The sequence below is a fragment of the Manis javanica genome, chromosome 4, assembly GCF_040802235.1.
Source record: "Manis javanica isolate MJ-LG chromosome 4, MJ_LKY, whole genome shotgun sequence".
NCBI classification, from domain to species: Eukaryota; Metazoa; Chordata; class Mammalia; order Pholidota; family Manidae; genus Manis; species Manis javanica.
This window is the reverse complement of record NC_133159.1, coordinates 164,017,897-164,043,688: the sequence shown is the minus strand read 5'-3', so window position 1 is coordinate 164,043,688 and position 25,792 is coordinate 164,017,897. Positions and strand designations below refer to the sequence as shown.

Below are 25,792 nucleotides of genomic sequence, written 5' to 3'. Positions count from 1 at the left end.
GTGCTCCCATCTAGAGCAGTCCCTGTAGGATGCCCTGTAGAGGTGGTTTGTGGGAAGCAAAATCCCTCAGCTTTTGCTTGTCTGGGAATTGTTTAATCCCACCATCATATTTAAATGATAGTCATGCTGGATACAGTATCCTTGGTTCAAGGCCCTTCTGTTTCATTGCATTAAGTATATCGTGCCATTCTCTTCTGGCCTGTAGGGTTTCTGTCGAAAAGTCTGATGTTAGCCTGATGGGTTTTCCTTTATAGGTGACCTTTTTCTCTCTAGCTGCCTTTAAAACTCTTTCCTTGTCCTTGATCCTTGCCATTTTAATTACTATGTATCTTGGTGTTGTCCTCCTTGGATCCTTTCTGTTGGTGGTTCTGTGTAATTCCATGGTCTGTTCGATTATTTCCTCCCACAGTTTGGGGAAGTTTTCAGCAATTATTTCTTCAAAGAGACTTTCTATCCCTTTTCCTCTTTCTTCTTCTTCTGGTACCCCTATAATACGAATATTATTCCTTTTGGCTTGGCGACATAGTTCTCTTAGTGTTGTTTCATTCCTGGAGATCCTTTTATCTCTATGTCAGCTTCTATATGTTCCTGTTCTCTGGCTTCTATTCCTTCAATGGCCTCTTGCATCTTATCCATTCTGCTTATAAATCCTTCGAGGGATTGTTTCACTTCTGTGATCTCCTTCCTGACATCTGTGATCTCCCTCCGGACTTCATCCCATTGCTCTTGCATTTTTCTCTGCATCTCATCCCATTGCTCTTGCATTTTTCTCTGCATCTCATCCCATTGCTCTTGCATTTTTCTCTGCATCTCTGTCAGCATGTTCATGATTTTTGTTTTGAATTCTTTTTCAGGAGGACTGGTTAGGTCTGTGTCCTTCTCAGGTGTTGTCTCTGTGATCTTTGTCTGCCTGTAGTTTTGCCTTTTCATGGTGATAGAGACAGTTTGCAGAGCTGGTACAAGTGGTCGCTGGAAGAACTTCCCTTCTTGTTTGTTTGTGGCCTTCCTCTCCTGGGAGAATAGCGACCTCTAGTGGCTTATGCTTGTCAGCTGTGCTCAGACAGGGCTTCTGCTACCTGCCCGTTTGCTATGGAGTTTATCTCCGCTGTTGCTGTGGGCGTCGCCTGGCTGGGGCTGCTCCTCCAAAGTGGCGGAGCCCCATTGGAGGGGGAGCGGCCGGGAGGCTATTTATCTCCGTAAGGGGCCTCTGTGCTCCCTGTTGCCCAGGGGGTTAGAGTGACCAGAGATCCCCAGATTCCCTGCCTCTGGTCTAAGTGTCCTGTCCTGCCCCTTTAAGACTTCCAAAAAGCACTCTCCAAACCAAAACAACAACAGCAACAATGAGAGAGGGAACAGAAAAAAAAAAGGAAAAAACACGCGATTTTTTTTTTTTTCCCTCAGTCGCCGGTCCCAGGCACCGGCTAACTGGTCCTGCTGCCCTGCCTCCCTAGCACCAGGGTCCCTGTCCCTTCACGGCTTCCAAAAAGCACCCGCCCACCGGTCCCGCAGGGAAAAACGCGCGATATTCTTTGTCTTCAGGCGCCAGTCCCAGGCACCCGCTCACTGGTCCTGCTGCTCTGCCTCCCTAGCACCAGGGTCCCTGTCCCTTTAAGGCTTCCAAAAATCACTCGTCAAAAAGAGAATAGAAAAAAAAAAAACGGGAAAACGCACGATTTCCTCCGTCCTCAGGCGCAGGTCTCAGGCACCTGCTCACCGGTCCTGCCGCCCTGCCTCCCTAGCAACGGGGTCCCTGTCCCTTTAAGGCTTCCAAAATGCACTCGCCAAAAAGAGAAAATAAAAGGGGAAAAACGCACGATTTCCTCCGTCCTCAGGTGCTGTTCTCAGGCACCTGCTCACAGGTCCCGTAGGGAAAAACGCGCGATAATCTTTGTCCTCAGGCGCCCGTCCCAGGCACCTGCTCACTGGTCCCGCCGCCCTGCCTCCCTAGCAACGGGGTCCCTGTCCCTTTAAGGCTTCCAAAAAGCACTCGCCAAAAAGAGAAAAAAAAAGGGGAAAAATGCGCGATTTCCTCCGTCCTCAGGCGCCGGTCTCAGGCACCCGCCCACTGGTCCCGTAGGGAAAAATACGCGATAATCTTTGTCCTCAGGCGCCGGTCCCAGGCACCCGCTCACCGGTCCCGCCGCCCTGCCTCCCTAGCAACGGGGTCCCTGTCCCTTTATGGCTTCCAAAAAGCACTCGCCAAAAAAAAAACCCGCTCCGGTTTCTTTCCACCCGCTGGGAGCCGGGGGGAGGGGCGCTTGGGTCCCATCGGGCTGGGGCTTGAATCTTACCCCCTTTCGCGAGGCGCTGGGTTCTTGCAGGTGTGGATGTGGTCTGGATGTTGTCCTGTGTCCTCTGGTCTCTATTTTAGGAATAGTTTTCTTTGTTATATTTTCATAGCTCTATGTGTTTTTGGGAGGAGATTTCCACTGCTCTACTCACGCCGCCATCCTGGGTCCGCCCCCCCCCCCCCCCCAGACTATATTTTTTGACACACCATCCTACAACTTTCTTTTTTTCACCTGACAATATATCTTAGAAATCTCTCCATGTCAGTGAATATAAATGATTTCATTTAAACATACATCTTTATTGCCTTAAAATTGTTTCATTTCAAATTGTTTTATGCATATACATCTTCCTTCAAAAAAAGAAAATGGAAACTCTTCAAGGGCAGGAGGAATTACATATTGAGTCTCATTTCCATTCCTTTCCTCTTTACTTTTAGTGCATTTGTTGCATATTTCACAATTTATGCTGTAAGAAGTTAGAGACGTTTGCTTCTCATAAACGCCAGGGAGTTAGGATCTAGTTGTTAAGGATTTATATTTACACATAATACCATAACACAAGGAAGAAATTGTTACTGAAAATTTCTGTTACTGAAAATCTGGCCAGGTAGGTTATTTGAATAATCCTCATGGTGAAAATAATGGAGAATGTTGAATATGTATAGGAAAACTTGCTCAGAGCAGCAAAGGGCTGAAAAATCTAAGGAATTCTAAGGAAAAATGAGAGTTCAGAGAAGCTTAGAGATTTGAAGCTGTTTTTGCTTTAAGAACATTTGAAATTTGAACTTTACCTGCCTCATAGGTGGACAGGTTCTACAGACTCAAAGATAGGAAATGATTAACATCAAATTCAACATAATGATATTTTGGGGATCTGGGCCGGTAGATGCAGGGAGTTTCTGGGGTACTCAGATTTTCTATTTATTGACCTGGTAAGTGTCCAGGGCAATTTATTTTCTCAACTCAGCGTATTTATTTTGTGCACTTTTGCTATATTCATGTTATAATTTATAACAAAGAATTAAATGTAGAAGAAAATATAGTGTGATCCATATGTATATGTATTAAGTAAATGGATGTGTACATGTGTGTATTACATGAATGGGATTTGTAATATATACATTTTACACCTTGATAATAATGTAGGAACAGGGGTGGGAAGTAAGTAACAAGGAAGGAACTTATCGTTTGTATGTTGTACCACTGTCATTAAATGATTTAATAATCATCATTATTATTCAGTTTCTTTTTTAAATCAGACTTTAAAAAAGATACAGCCTCTGTCTCTGCCCAAAGATATAAAAGCACTCCCCCTGTTATGCTTTATACCACTTGGCATAGAACCTTTTTTTTAAAAACATTTCTTATTCCTTTGCCAGGCTGTAAGCTCTCAGCAGCAACATGGCAGTGTCATGTTTTTCTTTGTATTTCTTGGATCTAATAAATCCTGGTTGTTAGTAGAGGGTCTGTACATATAGCAAAATAGGAATGAATGAATGTACCTTATGAAGAGCAAAGGGCAGTAGGCATCCGATAAATATAACATTTTCTTAGAGGCTCTTACTATACTTTGCATATTAGTTTGTACCTGGTACAGCAGTGGGCATAAAGTTGGCACAGTGAATACAGGTTGATTTGAATTTAACTGACGCTTTGTGGAACCTGTAGGCAAATGTGGGGTCCACCATGTGGTGCCCCTATTGATCCAGAAAGCAGGACAATGGAAATACTCTCTGAAAATTAAACTAAGAAATGAATACCTAATAGATTGAAGATAATACGATCTTAAGAATCCTAAAGACTTCTTGGGCAGTAAAAATCTGACTGTAACCTTATTGAGGGTATCAACATCTTAATAACACACAAACATATAAAATCTTCATCAGAAGACCATTTTCTCTGTCTCCACTATGGGGGAAATGAAAAGCTATCAGTGTAATTGTTATGATACCTGACACAATACTGTCTGACCAATAGCACCTGCCAGGTTGAGGCAAGCATCCAGCCTCCCTGGAAGGTCAATCATTGTGTTATAAGGAGCTGCAGAGCTTCATGCCCTTTTGCAGTAGAATCCTGCATCGTTAATTCCACTTACTCACCATGCTTCCCTCTGGTAACTTGCCTTCCCAAAGAGATCATTCACTGTCAGGCTGACACAGACCTTAAGTATGTCTGATTCTTCTGTTGTTTACTGTAAATAATAAAGTCACCTAATTTTTTTATACATTAGTGTCTTGGGAGTTTTGCTAGCATGAGTCTGCATTCCTGTGTCCAGTCAGTGCAATCAGGTATCAGTCTGCGAGGCTCATCAAGGTAAATACCACCTTGAGGGCATCTGTTGGAGTGGACTGCTGGGTTTCCCAGGTGATGCCCATCTGTGTTGTCGTGTTCCATGTTTGCTTTCCATTCCACACTTCACCAAAATAATTCTTCCCAGAAGGACTATAGTAAGGACATCTTAACAATGTGCACATTTCAGCTAGAGAGTGCCAAATAATATTACCTCGGTGCCAGCAGGCCCTTTTTTTCTGGATGTGTATTTGTTTGGTTTTGCACACTTCATACCGGAATGGATGAATGGAATATATATTGTAGATGCCACATGATATGATCTCCAACAGCTCATTTCTAGTTCTGGCTTCACAGCCTCTTTTGGCTTCACTTGTGGCTCTCATCTCATTGTCAACACTGATCCTGGCATCACTTCCTAACCTGGATCCCTTGCAGCAGTGAAACCTAAAGAAGATGGAGGACACAATGAGTTCGCCAAGGTTAAAGATAAGGATGCAAGTAGAGCAGGCAATGAACGAGGTTGTAGAATATTTTTCTTCCATTCTCATCTTCCTCTCTTTCCTCAAAAGGATCCCAGTAACATTTGAAGGGGTTTCAGATCCCACACCCTGCTGTGGAAAAAAGTGAAGCCCAAGTTCTCAGTGACCTGTTCAGCTTATCTGTGAAAAGAATGGACTTAAACCAGATCTCAATAAATCTTTAACAGCAATTTCTTGCCAAAAGGGTATGAGACTAAATAAACAGGGCAAAAACCATTAAAACTCTTAAGTGAATCCTGGAATTTGTTTTAAGTGGATATTGCTCCAAATATTACACTATTAGGTGGGACTTGCTGAGCAGTAGTTTTTCCCATTTCTCTCCTATTCCTCCCCTTGCACCCTAACTTCCAGCCAGAATAACTGGTCACTAAATTTCACCATAAATTTATCAGGCATTTACCCAGAGGAATCTTCAGTTGTCACTATGATTTAAAATACCATATTTGTTATTAGTAGATTAGGGCTTCATGAAAATTTCAGATAGTATAGGTAAATATAGAATCTTGAAAAGACATTTTTTTAAAAAAAATATTGTTTTAACAATCACAGTTTTGTCCCTTTACACAATTAGAGTTTTGCAGCAAAAGTAGACACTGTTGGATTATTAGTATGTCTGATAAATTCATGAGGCTCCTATCCCTGTACATCACAGCAGAGCTGTTCTTGTGTGTTGATGTTAAATCATGTGAAGCTGAATCGCTAAACAGGTAGCTATGGACTATTCCTGAGGATTTAGATGCAGATTAACCAGTCAGTTAATTGTCCAGGCCTTTTGACCAAATGAAAACCATCCTCAGGCTTTCATTTTCTTTGGATGAAAGATGATGCTAATGATGAAAGCGTCCGGTTTTCATTTCCACGTAAGTAACGTTTATTTCACAGCCAGAGACGTCTTAGATGTAAGATCAGTAGCTATCCTTGGACTGTGCAATAATGGAAGTTAGGCTGGGTGCCTTTAAAACAAAAATAATCCAGCCTATCACCATTTCTGATGTACTTTTCCTACTTTAGTAGATTAGTAACAACATCTTATGACAGAAAAGTTAGCATTTGCTAAAGCAAACCGGGCAGTATAATATGTTACGTGCTGATATGAGAAGTTACCCCCCCAAAAAGATCATATTCCCTTCCTTTATTAAGTGTTTAATTGATGGAGAGAGGATGAACTAGCCAACATTTATTAAAAACACCTGGAACTCTGAAAACCACGTGTATTTTTCAGAACTTATAAAGATGTTCTTGTTTACTGAAGTGCATCCTATATTGTCAACGATTTTTGCACACAGGCACATACATAAGCTGTTCAGTGAATAAAGACAAAGGAGGAGAGTGAGCTAGAGACAGGTGGTCACCTGAGAAGTAGGGAGTGTTTGACCTCCTTTCCCTTTCCTCTTCTCATGGGCCCAGGCCACTGCCTTCTATTTTCTTTCTCTCTTTCCTTCTGTTGAAGATCAGAGTCTAGAAAGGGATTCACTGGACAGAATTGAAAAGACAGCTGGACTGGTGGACCAGACTGTCCTGAAGTTGGGCAGCATGTGGCAAGCTGAAGTGTGCAATTTTCAGAATTACACAGGTATCTTCAGACACTGACGTCCTCCGTACTGCAGCCAACCTTTCGCACACCGGCTGCCTAAGGGCCATATATAAAACAGCAGAGTGGACAGAAGTTCCTTTTCTCTCTCTGTTCTGCCTTTCTCAGTTCTTTTTCTGGCATCCTGTTTTTCTTCATTATTCCTGCAGCCCTCTAGCTCTTCTGATTCTTGTCCCTTTTCAACAAAACGTTTACCATAGGCTTGATGTCATCAAGTCAGTCCATGTTTGTATCTGTGTGTATGTGTCTATGTGCTGTGTGTATGTATCTACAATTTGTTTTTGTTAGTTTGCAATACTCTTCAAAATACTCCTTTCTAACCAAATAAGCCCCTACAGTAATATTTCTTAAACTGTTAGGATTATTGACTCCTTAGGAAATCTGCAAATTACCCTAAAAATTTTTATATACACATCAAATGTTGGGTACAATTTCATGGTGTTCATGCACTCTTAGTAACTATTCATGGATCGATAGTGTGGATGAAAAGAGGATGAGTTGAAAGGATGTGAACTAGAAACCACAGAATTTAGTGACTGAATTCATCCCTATGACAGGTATTTGTTGGGCTGCTATATGTTAGACTCTCTGTTAGATAAGGTGGTGAACTGGAGAGATACCATCCTCGGGTCTAACGGTGATGACTCCCAGGCTTCTGGAATGGTCAGCTCATTGGATGATGGGACAGGCACGTGTTCCTCAACAGAAGTGCTTCTTCAAGCTATAAATGCGCCTTCTGAGATTTCAGGATATCCCTGTAATTGAGAATCACTGTGTCTAATGAGAGATGTTAGTAATGAGAGAATGTTTATGTATAAGCAATATTTGGGGAGGGGCTTGAGACCCTCTCATATAGATGACATTTGGAGCCAGGAAGTGGATGAAATCTTACCAGGAAGAGTATAGAGAATGAGAGGAGAGGAAGGCTGGGGCTTGGTCCTGGTAAAACCATGGAGAAAGTCGAGAAACCTGGTAAGAAAGCGAGGAGAGTATAAAGAAAGGTAAAGTAAGTTCCAGGATGCAGCCAGTAGAACAGCAGGGAGGAGGAGCAGTAGGGCAACAGCAGGCAGCTTCGGGATACATTGGATAGGCTTCAGGTTCAAGACGATAACCTGAGCTTACATATTAAACATCGCATGTTCACTCCCACCTTAGCTAAAGGGAGTCATGAATCATCACATCAAAGGGCTTGGGTGCCAGCAAATACTAATGAAGAAATTTTATGTTGTGTGAATTATATCTCAATAAAGCTTTTATTAAATAAAAATAATGAGGATGAAAATTCACTGTTAAATGTATTCTAACAAAATTGTTATACTTAAAAATGAATCAACTATCAGCATCCAGATATGTGGAGGTAGTGCAGGAGTAAGAGAGCAGATGTTATCCACAAAAGAAGGACAATACATTTGTATCCAGTTACCTAGTAGCACTGTATAGGAAAAGCAAAGGAGCATCACCTTGGGAAGAGGGAAAGGTCGAAAGGATGAAAGGGTGAAAGCATCACCTTCAAAAGGGTTGTCACTCAAATTGCACAGCCAGCTGAGGCATCTTTTCTTGAAAGGAGAACAAAAAGATCATCTTTGTTACTGAAAACCTGCAGAATATCCCACTCATGATGTGCTTGCTCTGAAAAAAATTATGCAAAGGTATAGTAGAGACAAACAAATAATTAGAATAAAGAACTCAATAGGGGGAAGAAATTAGAGTATTTTCAAGTGGTATGGAATTAACTGTGAATAACAGTATAGGAGTAAACCGTAATACTACTGATAATCATTCTTCATAAAAAGAATAATATAATGGACCAATAATAACAGGGATCTGGGATTCTAAAGTATTTCAGTAATTTGGCAGATGGAAGAGGGAAGGTTGCAAGGAGACTCAAAAAATGCTGCTTTATTATTGGCTTCAAGAAAGAAAGGCAGGGTAAGGGAAGGTTAAAAATAAGCAGAACTAGAATAGAAATAAAACGAGTAGCTTCCTAATAAATTGGCTAAAAGCTGGGGGGAAGGATCTTCTTAATCAGTATGGCTCAGGGAGAAGGGGAAAGGCGAAAACATTTTGGAAGCATAAAATAAAAAGAATATAGTTTAACATTAAAACTGAACATATTCATTACCACAGTGACTCCCCTATTCTGTTAGAAGACAAGGATTTAAGTTGATTTTTTAAATCCAATCATAACATGACCCAGAAGCAAATATTTTTTAAAAAAAGAAGAAACGTATGACCATAGATGCGCAGAGAATTTATTTTAAATTGCAAAATTTTTAATACTGTTTTAAAAATAAAAAAGGAATTTTAACCCTATGACAGTAAATTCAATCTACAAAATGAATAAGCAAAAACAGATTATTTAAAATAACCAAAATTGACTTAATACAGCAAAAACTATGAATGAGATTGACAAAAGTCGGATTGAAAGAAAGATTCCTTCCTCCTCAGAAGTGCAAATTCTAGATATATTTATCATATTCTGTCAAAGCCTAAAGGAACAGGTATTTCCTGTGCTATCTAATTTATTTGAAAGCATGGTAAAATATGGAAAATTTCTCAGGTTATTTTATGAACCTAGGATGGCTATGACCAAATTCTACTTTGTTTTGTTCATAAAAATTAAGAACACCTTCACTTAAAGCTACCTATACAAAATCTTAAGTCAAATATTAGCAAAGGAAATATAGCAGCATATTGAAAGAATCATAGATATGATCAGTTCAGATTAGTTTCAATAATGTTGCATCTGTTTATCTTTAGAAAATCAGTAATAACAGTAATCACATTCAGAGATTGGGAGAGGAAAGCCTTTTTCAGCCATTCATTCCTAAAAGCCCAGTAGCAGAACTCTGGTGACCAGTGGTGAACCAAAGTAACTGAGTCTCTTTCTTTGTGAAACTTAAGTTCCCGTGGGAGAACAGTAATAAGTAAATAGGCAACTATTGTAATAAGCACGTATAAGATTTTGGCATGTATTAGATTTTCAAGTTAGTGGAGAAGTTGGCTCATTCAAGAAAAATTTTTGGAACCATTGGCTAACATTTTAATAACACTATTTAAATCCAAAATTTATACTTCACATTAAAATACATTCCAGATGAATTGAAGAGTTTAATGTTAAAAATTGAAACCAAACTACAGGAAGAAATAAACAGTGACTATTTATATTATTCTATATTCTGTTGGACCTTTTCAATCATGTCAGAAGGAAAAGTGTTTGGAAAGATTTCCGAACTGAAGGATTATGTTGTATCGTTACCGAGACAATCAATAAGGACAAAGGCAACTGCTTCAAACTTGCAAACATTCAGCAAAGCATAACATTTCTGAAAGATGCCCTTTTACGGTTTATATACAAAGAACTGAAATTTCAAGGGGTAAAATCAAACATCATTACCTGATAGACTATGTTTTTGCAGCTAAAGTCCAGCTGTTGTACTAATGAGACTCACACTTTTAAAGAGCTTCCTGCATGTTAGATACTTTTCTGATGCTTTTTGTTATGTGTATTACCTCATGTAGTACTCAAGATCATCAGAAATAGGTACAGATAGTGTTTACATATTTTACACGTAAGGATACAGAGGTGCAGAGAGGTCTCAGGAGCTTGCTGTAGAGCACCCAGCTGATAATTGGCAGAGCCAGGATTCAGACCCAGTCTGCTGCCAGAGTCTGCTTTCCTAACCATTATGCTGTACCAAACATGTCTTAAAATTTTCTGACTTACTGAAGTTCTCAAAAAGCAGGTTCCTGAAGGTGAATTCAGCAAGGGGAGAAATTTAACTCAGTCTGTCTAAAGAATAAATTTGGGCAGTAGCTTCCCAACTCAGGACTGAAAAATCACTGGGAGCTTGTGAGGAATCCTTTTCTCACCTACATCCAGTCTTTGCCAGATTTTTGTGTGGAGTGTTTGGAACTCAAGTCTCACTCAGTTGCCAAAATAACTTCCAGAAAATCACTTTGAAGAAATTTTGAGTAAAATATTTCCCTGTTTACTCCAAAACAAGTGAGTGGACTTTGAATGTCACTCGTTTCATCAACATACATTTGCAAGGCTGGTTTTTCGCCCTTTGTGACTAAAAGCAAAGCACGGCCCATGCTGAGTTCCCTTTCCCATGCCAATTAGGTTAGAAGGCAAAAAATTCCAAAAGCACGAATACTCAGTGCCTAAGTTGATCAAAGTTTTAAGCAAAATTTTCTTCTACAAATCTGCCATTGTTTTAATAGTTTAACATAGAAGATGCAGTCTAACAGTCTTTTAAAACAAAAAAGATGCTGTCTTTGTGGATGGGTGTTTCGGGTGTCTCAGATAGGTTACATGAGGGGTTTTGGGGAATGGGGTTTTTTTTGTTTTTGTTTTTTACTTTCCCTTTGTCACTGATAAGGTCCAGGGGACTTTGCAGCTTCTCAGATGTTATACTGGGTGAAAAGTAGTACCTGCATAAACAGTGGGTAGGGAGTGCAGATAATGATATTAATATACCTCATAGTTTGTCTTGTAAAGCCAACATCCTATATAACTTATCTTTATTATGGAATTGCTAAATTAGAATTGTGTCCTTCTTAGAACCAGATTGCTTGAAATGAAGTCATGTAAGCAGTCTAATTTATAAGATAATTACATTTAGGAAATGCAATTTCCTGAATGTTCTGCCACACGGAAGAATTCCGAGAAAAAGGTTCGTTTCTTTGGAAAAAATGATTTTACTTTCTTGGTAAAATGCTACTGCTTGTTCAGTTAATTGGCAATTCCCAGTGATTTTTTTTCTTTTTTTGGTAGTCACAGTCATAACTTACGTAAGATTACCTAGTGTTTTAGAGGCTCCTCAGAAAGCCTTAGAAGAGATTAAATATTTTTAGGTCTGTCTAAATGTGCACTTCTAAAGCTATACCTAGATATCTCTCTGAATCCAGTTAACTAATTTATTTATTTATTTATTTTTAGTCAAAATTTCACCTTTTAGAATTAGGCTTGTATCCTGATCCTTACTGGTGTCAAATTATTTCATTTCTTTTGACTTTAATAGTCATATTTAATAATTCAAACACGGATACTTCTATTGCTCACATGTGTTTCAATCGGACATGTTTAAAGATGTCTAATAACTAAGGTCTTATGCATTTCTTCATATTCTATTTAATGGCTAGATGCATGTCGGTGCCACAAAACATTTTAACCAAGACATATAGGGTGTCATCAAATAATTGAATTACAATAATAGCTGTAATGGGACCGAATTTGCAAAAGTAAATAGTGTCTTCCTTTAAAAGAGAAAATTAACAGCTCTCCTCAATCAGATTCTTAAGTTTAATTAGCTCTGACTTGCTAGAAGAAACTGAGCAAGTGAATAGCATGTGTTTTCCATATTCAGCAAAATCTAAATCATTGCTATTTTATATAGCTGACCCATATAGTTTCTTTTTTCTATGTACCTCAGTTTTTTTTTTGCTTTGTTTTGTTGTTGTTTGTAAAATGGACTAAAAAATTTGATTAGCTCATAAATCCCTCCCATTTCTAAAATGCTATGAGACTTTAAGCCTAATTTCCTTTGAGCCTTAATCCTCTTACTAATTGATGTGGCTGAGTTGTTTAGAATGAACCTCCGTGGTGCAATTGACTGATTAAGACTGTGAAGTTTCATGTAGGCAAATTGGTCCAGGAATGAATCCATTCATTCAGCAGACACATGCCATGTCTGTGAGTCCTAAAAGAGCCCATAGTCCAGTAAAGGAGTGTGGTAGTTTTAAAACATGCCCCCCTAAATTCTTTGACACTCCCCCCATCAAAAGATGGGGCTATGCCCTCTCCCCTTGAACCTGGGCTTTGTGCCTGTCTGACAATAGAGTGTGGCAGAGATCTATTCATTTTCTATTCAGAAATTGTACCCAATTTAAGAAACTAACAGGATCCATTTCCTGTTTCTTGGATCACTCACTCTTGAAACCCAGCCACCATGCTGTGAAGAAGCCTAAATTGCCCTGTGGAAAGGCCCAGGTGGAAAGTAACTAATAGCCAGCACCCGCTTGTTAGCCCTTGGGATGAGCCATCTTGGAAGCAGATCCTCCAGCTCTGGGAGAGCTGCCCTGGCTGATACCGCATGGAGCAGAGACTAGCCATTCTCACTGAACCCTGCCCAAATTGATGGTTCCTGAGCAAAATAAGTGACTCTTGTTTTAAGCTACCAAGTTTTGTTGCCAAAACAAGGAGATAGACACATAAACAAACCATTTTGAAGCAATGTAGAATTATGATGGCAGCGATATGTACTGGTATCACAGGAACACAGGCGAGACACCTAATCCTTTTGGCATCAAGGAAGACATCCTCAATATGACAAGTGAACTGAGTCTTGAATGAGAGAGGGTTAGCCAGGTAGGGGGAGAAAGAATGGGGATGTTCTGGGCAGAAGGGACAGCAGTGTGACCTGAAGTAAAGTCAGGAAGTAGCATGATGTGCATGAGAAATTATGAGTCCTTAGGTGTTGCTGAGCATAAAGCTGGAGATAGGGAGTAGTGATTGATGTAGCCAGAGAGACTGGCAAAGTTTGAATCATGCCAAGTAAAGGTATGTTGCATACAGGTCATTTGGTGTTTTTGTTATTATAGGTAGCATTGGATGGAGCAATCCAATCGTATATGAGTTTTAGACAGACCCTTCAGTTGACTGTGGGAAAGTGGACTTGAAGATATTAAAGCTTGAACCAGGAAGACCAGTTAGGTGGCCATTGCAGTAGTTCAGGCAAGGACAATAAGGGCCTAAATTAGCACTGTGATGATGGGGAGGGGCTAGAGAAAATAGGTTCAAGAAATATTTAGGGGGTTAAAAAGCATTTAGAAGTTAAAAAGGGCAATACTTAGTTACTGATTGTGGGGAGAAAGGGCAAAGTGAAGGAAGACTGTTAGGTTTCTAAGTTAGGTAGGTAGACACCAATACCAGTAGAAACGAACTAAGGAGAATATAAGGAAGGGTATGCAAGTCAAACTTATGGGAGATTTAAGCTGCAAATAAAGATTTGGCAGTCATTGTCACAAAGAGAATAGTTGAAATTACTAATGGGTAAGCTTCCTAGGACAAGAATGCTCAGTAATAAAGATAAGAGGACTGAGGATGAACCCTGGGAGTACCCTGCTATTTAAAAGGTGCTCAAAGAAGAGTGAGCCCATAAAAGAAATGGAGAAGAATGATCCAAGAAGTTCCAGGAGAACCAAGATGTTGTCCCACAAACAAAATAGTAGTTTCAAGTAGGGGCTAATCTTTGGTATCAGATGCAAACAACCAGTTAAGTAAGATAGGGCTAGATGAGAAGTCAGCGATGACTTTAGGCAGGCCGGGCAAAGCCAGGTATCAATAAGTAAATGAATGAAAAGTAAGAAAGTAGACAGAGTTGATACGGCCAAGGAAGTGGAGAATAGCTGGAGAAGAACACAAGGATGAGACGGTTTGGTGGTGGTGGCGGTGCTGTTGGTTTTGGGGGATAGAAAATAAGTAAATGCTTTACTAACCAGAGCAGCCAGTAAAATGAAAGAGGTTGAAGAGAGAAGAATAAGAAGGTAAGATTCATGCAGTAGCTGCCAGTTAGAGAGAGCAGGGCGTAGGGTCAAGGGCAGTCCTTTGAGACTGGAGGAATGCAACAAGGGTAGGTGTAGATGTACATAATTTTATAGTATTAGGGCAGGAAGTTGAAGATCATAGTTGATGGACATTCTTTTCTGTGAAAAAAGAGATAAATTTGTGCACTGAAAGAAGAAAGCAAAGCAGGGACTAACAGCTGTATTGAAGAGAGTGGTGAGTTTTAGAAAAATCTGAGAAATGGAAATAAGGGCTGGCTTGTAATAGACAAAAGGAAGAATAGGTGAGCCTGAAAGCCCAGTTGGTGTTGAAAACTAGTTTTGTGCTAGTGACTATCAGCATGATTATATGATTTTATCCAAGGGAATACCGCCACTCACCCCACTCATCTCTCTTTTTTCCTGGCCCTGTTGGCCTAGAAAGTGGGAAAAACAGGTAACCTCCAGACAGAAGGAAGCAGGGCCTCCAGGAAGAACAAAGTTTTGTTTAAGGTAAGGAGATAGGGCATTCTGTGTAAAATTGGGGAATTACTTGTTTTGCTTTATATAATGACATGAGGGCCATTTATACCTCATTGACCAGCCATTGGATTCCAGGCACCCCAGGAAGGAACATGATCTTGGACAAGGCAGCTTTCTTTAACTAAAGCAGACCCCAGAGGTGCTGAGAGCAGCAGACTTTGTGCCTGCAGCACTCCCAGCTGTTCCATTCTTGAGGAACCATCTGTAAGGCACCTCACGGTGTCCACTGTGGCAGACTTTGGAGTTATCTAGATATTGGTTTAAATCCTGGCCCTGCCACTCCTAGCCAGTCAGCTGGTTGTGTTAAGCAGATCCTCCGTAAGGCTTCTTTAATTAATTGATTGATTGATTGATTAATTAAGGTATCATTGATATACAATCTTGTGAAGGTTTCACAGGAAAAACAATGTGGTTACTGCATTCACCCTTATTATCTAGTCCCACCCCCATACCCCATTACAGGCCCCATCCGTCAGTGTAGTAAGATGCCACAGAGTCACTACCTGCCTTCTCTGTGCTACACTGTTCTCCTGGTGACCCCAAACACACCATCTGCACTAATCATGGTACCTCTCAATCCCATTCTCCCTCCCTCCCCACCTGCCCTCCCTCACTCCTCCCCTTTGGTAACCACTAGCCCCTTCTTGGAGTCTGTGAGTCTGCTTCTATTTCCTTCCTTCAGTTTTGCTTCGTTGTTTTACTCCACAAATGAGGGAAATCATTTGGTACTTGTCTTTCTCCGCCTGGCTTATTTCACTGAGCATAATACCCTCTAGCTCCATCCATGTTGTTGCAAATGGTAGGATTTGTTTCTTATGGCTGAATAGTATTCCATTGTGTATATGTTCGGTAAGGCTTCTTTAACCTCAGGATCCTATACTGTAAAATAGGAAAGATAATGTAAGAACTAATTAAGCCTTGGTTTCCTTCTTTGTGAAATAGGAAAAATAATTATACCATCCTTCTGGTTGTTAATAGGATCTGGTAAGATCATAAACTTCCCAGAGTACCTGTCACTTTTAGAAAATGAATTGTCATACCATATGTAAAGTGTCTAGTTCAGCAGCAGATACAGAATATTTGCTCTGCAAGTTGCTCAATCAGTATTTCTTTTAAAAATGTTTTAGTTGTTGGGAGAGGGAGGGTGGGGGCGGGGCCTGAGCCGGCCGGGTACCCCCAGAGGAAGGCTGGGAGGTTAGTGGATTCGGGCTGTGTGGATTTGACGAGCGCCACGGCGGTTGGCGAAGCTCACGAGGCGCAGCCGGTCGCCGCTGACAGACACCGTTCTTCCGGCCGCGCCACCCGGGAGGCGGATCGCCGGGGCCTGAGAAGGCTTCCTCGGCCCGGCGCTGCCTCCCCCCTCCTCCCTCGGGTCACCCGAGCTGCCTGGGAGGAGGAGGAGGAGGAGGTCGTCGGGGGCGGGGGCGGCGGCAGGCGGCGGCACGCGGGGACCGGGACAGGACAATGGAGGTGGCTGTGGAGAAGGCGGCGACGGCGGCCCCCGACAGCGCCGAGCGGGGAGAACGAGGCCGAGAGTCGGCAGGGCCCGGACTCGGAGCGCGGAGGCGAGGCGGCCCGGCTCAACCTGTTGGACCCTTGCGCCGTGTGCCACCAGAACATCCAGAGCCGAGCGCCCAAGCTGCTGCCCTGTCTGCACTCCTTCTGCCAGCGTTGCCTGCCCGCGCCCCGGCGCTACCTCCTGCTGCCGGCGCCCATGCTGGGCTCGGCCGAGACCCCGCCGCCCGTCCCCGCCACCGGCTCGCTGGTCAGCGGCTCCTCGCCGTTCGCCACCCAAGTTGGAGTCATTCGATGTCCAGTTTGCAGCCAAGACTGTGCAGAGAGACACATCATAGATAATTTTTTTGTGAAAGACACTACTGAGGTTCCCAGCAGTACAGTTGAAAAGTCTAATCAGGTGTGTACAAGCTGTGAGGACAATGCAGAAACTAATGGGTTTTGTGTCGAGTGTGTTGAATGGCTCTGCAAGACATGCATCCGAGCTCACCAAAGGGTGAAGTTCACAAAAGATCACACCGTGAGACAGAAAGAGGAAGTATCTCCAGAGGCAGTTGGTATGACTAGTCAGCGACCAGTGTTCTGCCCTTTTCATAAGGAGCAGCTGAAGCTTTACTGTGAAACATGTGACAAACTGACATGTGGAGACTGCCAGTTATTAGAACATAAAGAGCATAGATACCAATTTATAGAAGAAGCTTTTCAGAATCAGAAAGTGATCATACCCTAATCACAAAACTGATGGAAAAAACAAAATACATAAAATTCACAGGAAATCAGATGCAAAACAGGATAATTGAAGTAAATCAAAATCAAAGCAGGTGAAACAGGATATTAAAGTTGCTATATTTACATTGATGGTAGAAATAAATAAAAAAGGAAAAGCTCTGTTGCATCAGCTTGAGAGCCTTGCAAAGGACCATCGCATGAAACTCATGCAACAGCAACAGGAAGTGGCTGGGCTCTCTAAACAGCTGGAACATGTAATGCATTTTTCCAAATAGGCCGTTTCCAGCGGCAGTAGTACAGCATTACTGTACAGCAAGCGACTGATTACATACCGACTACGGCACCTCCTTTGAGCAAGGTGTGATGCTTCCCCAGTGACCAACAATACCATCCAGTTTCACTGTGATCCTAGTTTCTGGGCTCAAAATATTATCAATTTAGGTTCTTTAGTAATCGAAGATAAAGAGAGTCAGCTACAAATGCCTAAGCAGAACCCTGTCGTGGAACAGAATTCACAGCCACCAGGTGGTTTATCTTCAAAGCAGTTATCCAAGTTTCCAACACAGATCAGCCTAGCTCAGTTACGACTCCAGCATATGCAGCAACAGGTAATGGCTCAGAGGCAACGGGTGCAACGGAGGCCAGCACCTGTGGGTTTACCAAACCCTAGAGTGCAGGGGCCCATCCAGCAACCTTCCATCTCTCATCAGCAAACCCCTCCACATCTGATAAATTTTCAAAATCACAGCCCCAAACCTAATGGACCAGTTCTTCCTCCTCATCCTCAACAGCTGAGATATCCACCAAACCAGAATGTGCCACGACAAGCAATAAAGCCCAACCCTCTGCAGATGGCTTTCTTGGCTCAACAAGCCATAAAACAGTGGCAGATCAGCAGTGGGCAGGCTGCCCCGTCAACTGCCAGCAGCATATCCTCTACTCCTTCCAGTCCCACTATTACTAGTGCAGTAGGACACGATGGCAAAGGTTTTGGTTCACCTATGATTGATTTGAGCTCACCAGTGGGAGGTTCTTACAATCTTCCTTCTCTTCCAGATATTGACTGTTCAAGTACTATTATGCTGGACAATATTGTGAAGAAAGATCCTAGTATAGATCATGGCCAGCCAAGACCACCCTCAAACAGAACCGTCCAGTCACCAAATTCATCAGTACCATCTCCAGGCCTTGCAGGACCTGTTACTATGACTAGTGTACACCCACCAATACGTTCACCTAGTGCCTCCAGTGTGGGGAGCAGAGGAAGCTCTGGCTCTTCCAGCAAACCAACGGGAGCCGATTCTACACACAAAGTCCCAGTGGTCATGTTGGAGCCAATCCAAATAAAACAAGAAAACAGTGGACCACCTGAAAATTATGATTTTCCTGTTGTTGTAGTGAAACAAGAATCAGATGAAGAATCTAGGCCTCAAAATACCAATTATCCAAGAAGCATACTTACCTCCCTGCTATTAAATAGCAGTCAGAGCTCTGCTTCTGAGGAGTCTGTGCTAAGATCAGATGCTCCTGATAGCACAGGAGATCAACCTGGACGTCACCAGGAAAATTCCTCATATGCAAAGTCTGAGTGGCTGGATGCCTCCCAGAAGTCACCGCTTCATGTTGGAGAGACAAAGAAAGAAGACGACCCCAATGAGGACTGTTGTGCAGTTTGTCAGAATGGAGGGGAGCTCCTGTGCTGTGATAAGTGTCCCAAAGTATTCCATCTTTCTTGTCATGCACCCACCAAGTGGAGAATGAATCTGCACTTTCTGCCGAGACTTATCTAAACCAGAAGTTGAATATGATTGTGATGCTCCCAGTCACAACTCAGAAAAAAAGAAACCAGAAGTCCTTGTTAAATTAACACCAATAGATATAAGGAAGTGTGAGCGCCTACTTTTATTTCTTTACTGCCATGAAATGAGCCTGGCTTTTCAAGATCCGGTTCCTCTAACTGCCTGATTATTACAAAATAATTAAAAATCCAATGGACTTGTCAACCATCAAGAAAAGACTACAAGAAGATTTTTCTATGTACACAAACCCTGAAGATTTTGTAGCTGACTTTAGATTGATCTTTCAAAATTGTGCTGAATTCAATGAGCCTGATTCAGAAGTAGCCAACGCTGGCATAAAACTTGAAAACTATTTTGAAGAACTCCTCAAGAACCTTTACCAGAAAAAAGGTTTCCTAAACTAGAATTCAGGAATGAATCAGAAGATAATAAATTTAGTGATGATACAGATGATGACTTTGTACAGCCCCGGAAGAAACGCCTCAAAAGCATAGAGGAACGCCAGTTGCTTAAATAAGCAGCACCATTGGCGTGTGCTGGTTTTTAGATTTTTGTTTTGTTTTTAATAAACATTTTGTGAGTAATTTAACATCATTACAAAGAAAAAAAAAATGTTTTAGGAAGATTCTTTGACTTTTCTATGGGCCCAAAGGAGCATCAAAGCCAGAGCTGGAATGCATCCTAACTACACTACTCTTGGGTTTAGCTTTCAAATCAAGGAATATGGGAGGAGATAGCTCTGTGATGAGTCAGACTGTGGTGGAGGTAGTGGAGGTAGTGTCTGATAATGTCTGATTATCGGGAGAGTCTGATTCCTTAGGCTAAGTTACTGGTGTTATAGTTCAATGTGAAAATGTGTTCTTTAAAATAGAACCAAAAGGAGAAAATTAGAGATGAAGTCATCTGAGTGGCAGTACTCCACCGAAATAGCACTGTATGTAGCAAAAGGATGATTGCAGTTCGGGACAGGTTACTTTGATTTATTGGGGCTAAATATATATTTTATATACACATGTGACTGCACTTTTGTGCACCCCCACCCATCTGGATTGTAGTCTTGCTGACTCCCCCAGTTGGATGTTGAACCAGGGATCATTCATTCTTCCTCTCTGGGCTTGAGTTTGCTCTAAAATGAGGATTTAGATCTAGGGGAGTCCCTTCCTATTCTTATTTTTATTTTTATTTTTCTTCCAATTTTATCGTGGGTTAATTCTTTAAATCCCCAGTATCCTATAGCACAGATTTTAAGACAAACATGGCTCTGTTCTCTGTAGAGAAATGATCTTATTCCATGTATACAAAGAGGCACAATGTGTTGAGTGAAGCCTGCAGAGAAAAGAGTTGGATAGCTCTAGCAGAGAAAGCCTGATGTGTACACTTCAGTGAAGAAGGGGAGAAAAATCACTGTTTGGTGAGTCAATCAACGTACTCAGTAGTCATCACAGAATCATGTCCTTACTTGCAGGACATGGAATTATCCAAATTTGTAGAATTACCTGTGGAATTATCCAAATGTGTTGTTTAACATTTATTGACAATGACTATTGTGCTGGATGTTGTGCAGAGCAAGTTTATGCAAGCTGAACCCCAGCTTCATTCATTTATGGCGGGAACGGAAAAGTGGTGAAGTTCAGAAGATTGGAAATGCTAAACTTCTTGTTTTCAATCAGAAAACTGCACTTAAGTATTCAAATTCAATCACGATCCAGTATCATAAAGCCTTTATTGTTAAAGGAAGCATCTGATTTTTACTTTTTCAGTTTGGCTTCTGCGCTCTGCTGTTACTCTTCTCATGTAATTGGGTTTATGATTTGAGTAACTTTTGAAATACTGGCAGCTCAACTATCTTCAATAGAGACTCATCTCACTTAAGGCATTTTAATATAACTTTCAGTATCTTGAATCCTGGGAATTTAATCAGTATACTTACACTCTTAAAGTTTTTCTTGCCTGAACCATTATACTATTTCACAGAACAAATATTTCATCCTTAGGATTTTGTAACCTAGGGATTTAAAGATTAGCTTTGAAAATAGGTCAGGGAAAAACATCTCCTTTGGTTTAAAGCTAATCAGGTAAGGAAGTAAAAAGAGCAATTTAGAAGCCTTTGAAAAGCATTTGTGAAATCAGTTTCATGTCATTTTATGAAAGCTGCTGCCTGTAAAGCTACAGTGTGAGTCAAGCCTTCTTTCAGCGTTGCCACTACTTCATGCCTCCATTCATTACCATTCATCCATTCATTGTTCATTCATTCATTTAAGTGTTGTTCTAGATGCTGGGGTAACAGAGATAAATAAGACAGTCCGAGCTTACTGTGTGCCAGGCATTTTGAAACTTGGGAAACCAATGCTTCTATCTCCATAGTCTGGTGTTACGGAATGAGCATTACGATGGGAGTCCAGCTGTTCTCCTAAACTCACTGGTTAGCTATGTGACTGTAGGTGAGACCTGTTTGGTATCTGTTTTCTCATCCCTGAAATGGTATTGCTCACCCTATTTACTTCATAGCTTTGATGTAAGAATCAAATGAAATTGTGATTTTGAAAGAGCTTTGAAAAGTATTAGACATTATATAAAGACAACTAATAATCTTATGACTGTGGCAGTGTTTTGACCATTTTATTGCCTCTGTGAAAAGGTTGAGGATGAGTACATTTTCATTGTGCTCTTGAACTAGAACTGTATGTATATGATCATCAGCCTTAACCATTTCTTCCATATGTGCAACTACCCTACTTCTGATCCACGGGCACAGACTTCATTATGTGGTGGCTAGGGGAAGGATATCTACAGCTGACACAACTTATTTAGAAAATATTATTCAGTTCATATCCTGCATTAAATCAAGTATTGATTAAGTGCCCAGGCTAAGAGGGCAGAGAGAGACATAAGTGATGAGATGATATTGGTCTTCAAGAAGCGTAGACTTGTATTTGAAAATTCAGAGTAGCCCAAAATAAATGATTACCTTAGTTGCAGTTTCCCAAGGATCTGTACAGAGATGTCCATTTGGCCCTATCATGATTCTAGGAGCCCTCTCTCTCAGATATTGGAGGGCCTATTTATCCCTACTGGATCATGGAACAGATCGTCTTATGAAGAAATTGAAAACTTGTAGCTTCATGTTTGATTTCCTACTAGGTTTTTTAGGTCTACCATGCTGATGCGCTGGAATGAGATAGGAAGTCTGAGCTTTCCTAGACTAGTCTTGGACTAACCCAAGAATCCCTCTCAAATATGAGCTCTACAGTACAGAGAAATGTTTGTGTTTTATTCACTGCTCTCTGCCCAGTGCCTAGAACAGTGCCTAACAAGTGTCACCCAATGAGAATGTTTTGAATGAATGAAAGCCTCCATCTACCATATGTACAGTTCTTCTGATACTCTGATAGCCCAGATAGATAGCTTCTTGAAGACAGGGGCTATACTTTGTCTCCAGATTTCCAGTGTCTGGCACATAATCAGTGGGCTGGATGTTTGTCAAATGAACATATGGACAAGCTAACCAGGGCTGGGATGGATGCCCCAAGACCAGGACTTCAGTCTTTCCCTATCTTTCCCTGGAGTAAGCCCTAAAAACGAGAGGAACTCATTCCCAGTAAGTCTGAGGCATAGCCCAGTTTGGCCTGCTACAAATGTGAAATGTCACTGAAGTTTCTTTTTGAATCTTAGCTTTTCTGTTTATTTTAGGTTTTCTATTCCATGTGTGTTCCTCTCAAAAAGATGGATAGAATTAATGTGCCAGGAAGATGCCTTGTGTATGTCCTCTGCTGGGTCCCATCCTTATCCATTGTACTCGGTAACACTTGTCTGTGCAGCTTGGGGCCCAGGACAGAGCAGGCTGTTCTTGAAGGCATTTCGGAACCATGTAGGAGACTAAAGGGCCCAGAGAGAGCTGGCACGGAATAGGAGAGAGAAGTAGGACAACTGGCCAGAGCTGCTTTCTGGGAGTTGTGTTATGCCATCTTTCAGCCTCATTGATTATTCCAACTCTTCCTAAAATAATAATAATACTAAAAAAAAAGTCCTTACCTTAACATATGCAAGTATCTCATTTGATCTTCACAGCAACCCCATGAAAATGGTGTTTTTTGGTTTCCAATGTTACTGTTTGCACAAATGAGAAATGTCAGATCAGGAGCAGCCCTGGGACTAGGGTGAGGCACATGAGGCACTCACCCCAGGCACAAAATTAAAGGGAGTGCCAAAAAAACAACACAATTAAAATAAATAACATTTCATGCAATATTTTAAAGATTTAAATTCATGCAGGATCTGACAGGGCCAGGATTAAGATGAGGCAAGCTGTGTAAGTCGTGCAAGTAAGTGCAGAATTGGATCCTGTCATGATAAAAAATTTTATTTTGTTCTAAATGGCTATTTTTGGCATTAATTTCAATTTTGAGAGCTGCATTCAAATATTACTTATCTTGATTAGTGAGTTTCTTTGCCTCCTCTTCAAAGTTCCCCTGAGACCTGTGCCTCACTGGCCTCATGCTGGTCTCAGCCCTCCAAGTCTCACCGTCTTAGAGATGAAGTGCCCCAGGGCCTGTGGCTTGTGAGTGGCAGAGCCCACATTTGAACCAAGGCTTTCTGACTCCACATCACATTCTCTTTCTGTTATACCACACAGCCACTTAAAATGCCTAATTATCTTTGTCTCTGAACATCTATTGGTCTTCTGTTGTTACTCCTTAAATTTTCTTAGGCTTTTAAGCCTCATTATTTGAGGGTATCTTTAGTACTCCCTGGTGACTTTTTCATGTATTTTTCTTTCTGTAAATGTGCATGATGCAACCTCTATTGTTTCAGTTATTTGATTTCTAAGTATTTCTGGATGAATCTTATCTCACGGGCACACTACAAAATTGTTGTCTTGCTTAGAACTAAATTCTGCAACTCAAATTAAGAACATATGATTATCACTAACTCTGCATGAACTGGGGGAAAGAAGGTCTATTTTTTAAACACCATTAAGTTGTAGATTGAGATGCTGATTAGAATAGCACTCAGAATTCTGTAGCATGTCTTGTAAAGTCAAAATTCCTACAGACTTTACCCTTCAGTGAAGTTTCTTGAGTAATGAAAATAATGCATGGTAAGAAGGACAAACATCCCTGTCCGTGTTCACCTTTTATGGGACGAGGGTGCGTAAGACTGTATGAAAGTGTAAACTGTCTTCTTTCTCAGATGTTTTTCTAATCAGTTAGTCTGGCTATGTAGCTGAGAAGGACAAAACTCTCCCAACTGATCATTTTCCTTATACTTGGCCTTACTTCTATATAATTTACAGGCAACCTGTAGAATTTCATGTCTACTATACCTGTTGGGGATACACAAAACAAGAAAGTGCTGGGAGTTTGAGATTAGAAATAGAAGGTACAATAAAGGAGCAGTAGTAGGCTTTTGTTTTTCTTTGCAATTAAGTCTTAGTAGAGGTAAAGAGAGTTGACACCAAGGAAACAACCCTGGAATTATTTACACTGCAGTGTCTGTTAAGGAGGAGGAGAGTAGGTCTGCTTTGGTTATGTAGCTGTATTCCTATTATGTTAATGTGTGTCCGCAATTTAATTAGTAGTTTAAAGACTATACATGCTTATGTTGCTCTACAAGAAGATGTGTCAAAGAAATAATCAATCTTCCCATGTTTTCTTCCATCTGCTACTTCTATAGCTTTTCTTCTTCCTTCCTAATTACAACCCTTAAGTAGAATTCATGCCTCATATAGAAATTACCAAGTATCATAATTCTTCCAAGTGGTAAAGATACCGCAAGACAAATGCTGGGCATAGAAGCCACAGGGCATAAATCCGCAAAGAAGTAAAAAGCTAACCTTTTCAAAGAATATTGCTTCTCTCTCACTTACCAACTTTACATTTCCCTGTATGGCCCCGGAAGATGACTGGTTAGCCAGAGACGGGTAAGATTCCTCAAGGGAGGAACAACCTAAGACAGGCACAGTCGCAGGGGGGCCAACAGGTGAGAAATTGGGGATCCACAGAGGTGAGGCTTAGAACCTCACCCCCCCTGTTTTGAGAGAAATCTTCTGCATCCGTGGATGTTTTGTTGCCTTGTCTAGCCTGGATTAATACTTAGTCTATAGGCACAGACCTGATCATCTACATTTGCCCTCTTACAGCACTAAATTATGTTTTCTACCTTTATCTTGCATCTACCTACCACTTCAGCATTTTATTAAAAAAATAAATAATAATAATAAGGGAGAAATGTGGGATTCACATATAAATCAAGTATAAAAATCAAATGAATAATCATATCTGACTTGATTGTTTATAGTTCATGATGCGTGATCAAAACCGAAAGTTTCTGTGATATGACTGCCCTTGCACTGTTCACCATGTAAGAACTTATTCACTATGTAAGAACTTGTTCACCATGTAAGAACTTGTTCGTTATGCTTCAGAAGATTGGAGACTGTTGAGAATTAGGCTTGGGGTTGATTAATGATTGTGCATTGAGTCCTCTATACAGAATTTTATGTTGTTAACAACCATATGATCAATAAATATGAGAGATGCCCTCTCAGAAAAAAAAAAAAAAGGAGGAGAAGAGATGTCAGGACTTCCTGTGTCCCTGGGAATATCATAGGATAAAACTTGGGTTATAAATAAAGGCTTTGAACATTTGGTTTGAGGACCAGACAGAAAAACAGAGAAAGGTCCCATTCCTGAGCATATATTCTCTTTATTGCCTTAGTTTGGTGAGACATGATCAGGGGCTTTTATTTATACAGTATTTTTATGGGAGATGGTGTGAAATGAGACCAGAAGGTCAAAACCAAACTGCCGAGGGAGTCGAATGTAAGGCTAAGAAATGATATGTTGTCTTATAGGTGATATCAAACTCTGGAAGACTTTTGATTGGAGAAAGGCCTGATCAAACTAAGATTTTTTAAAAGTTCATACTAAAACCAAAAATGTATAT

At 40.9% G+C, this 25,792-nt stretch overlaps 2 protein-coding genes across 2 annotated transcripts in view; both read left to right on the top strand.

The window, feature by feature from the left end:
• The window catches only part of LOC140849250 (serine/threonine-protein kinase TAO1-like), a 177,568-nt gene that overhangs the window by 24,344 nt on the left and 127,432 nt on the right, over positions 1–25,792 (top strand).
• Positions 16,269–25,782, top strand: LOC140849257 (transcription intermediary factor 1-alpha-like). The gene is given in 8 exon segments (XM_073236247.1): positions 16,269–16,303; positions 16,305–17,038; positions 17,041–17,130; positions 17,133–17,656; positions 17,759–18,792; positions 18,794–19,006; positions 19,008–19,222; positions 19,225–25,782. Coding segments are annotated over 8 exon segments (2,985 nt in total). The 3' UTR covers positions 19,365–25,782.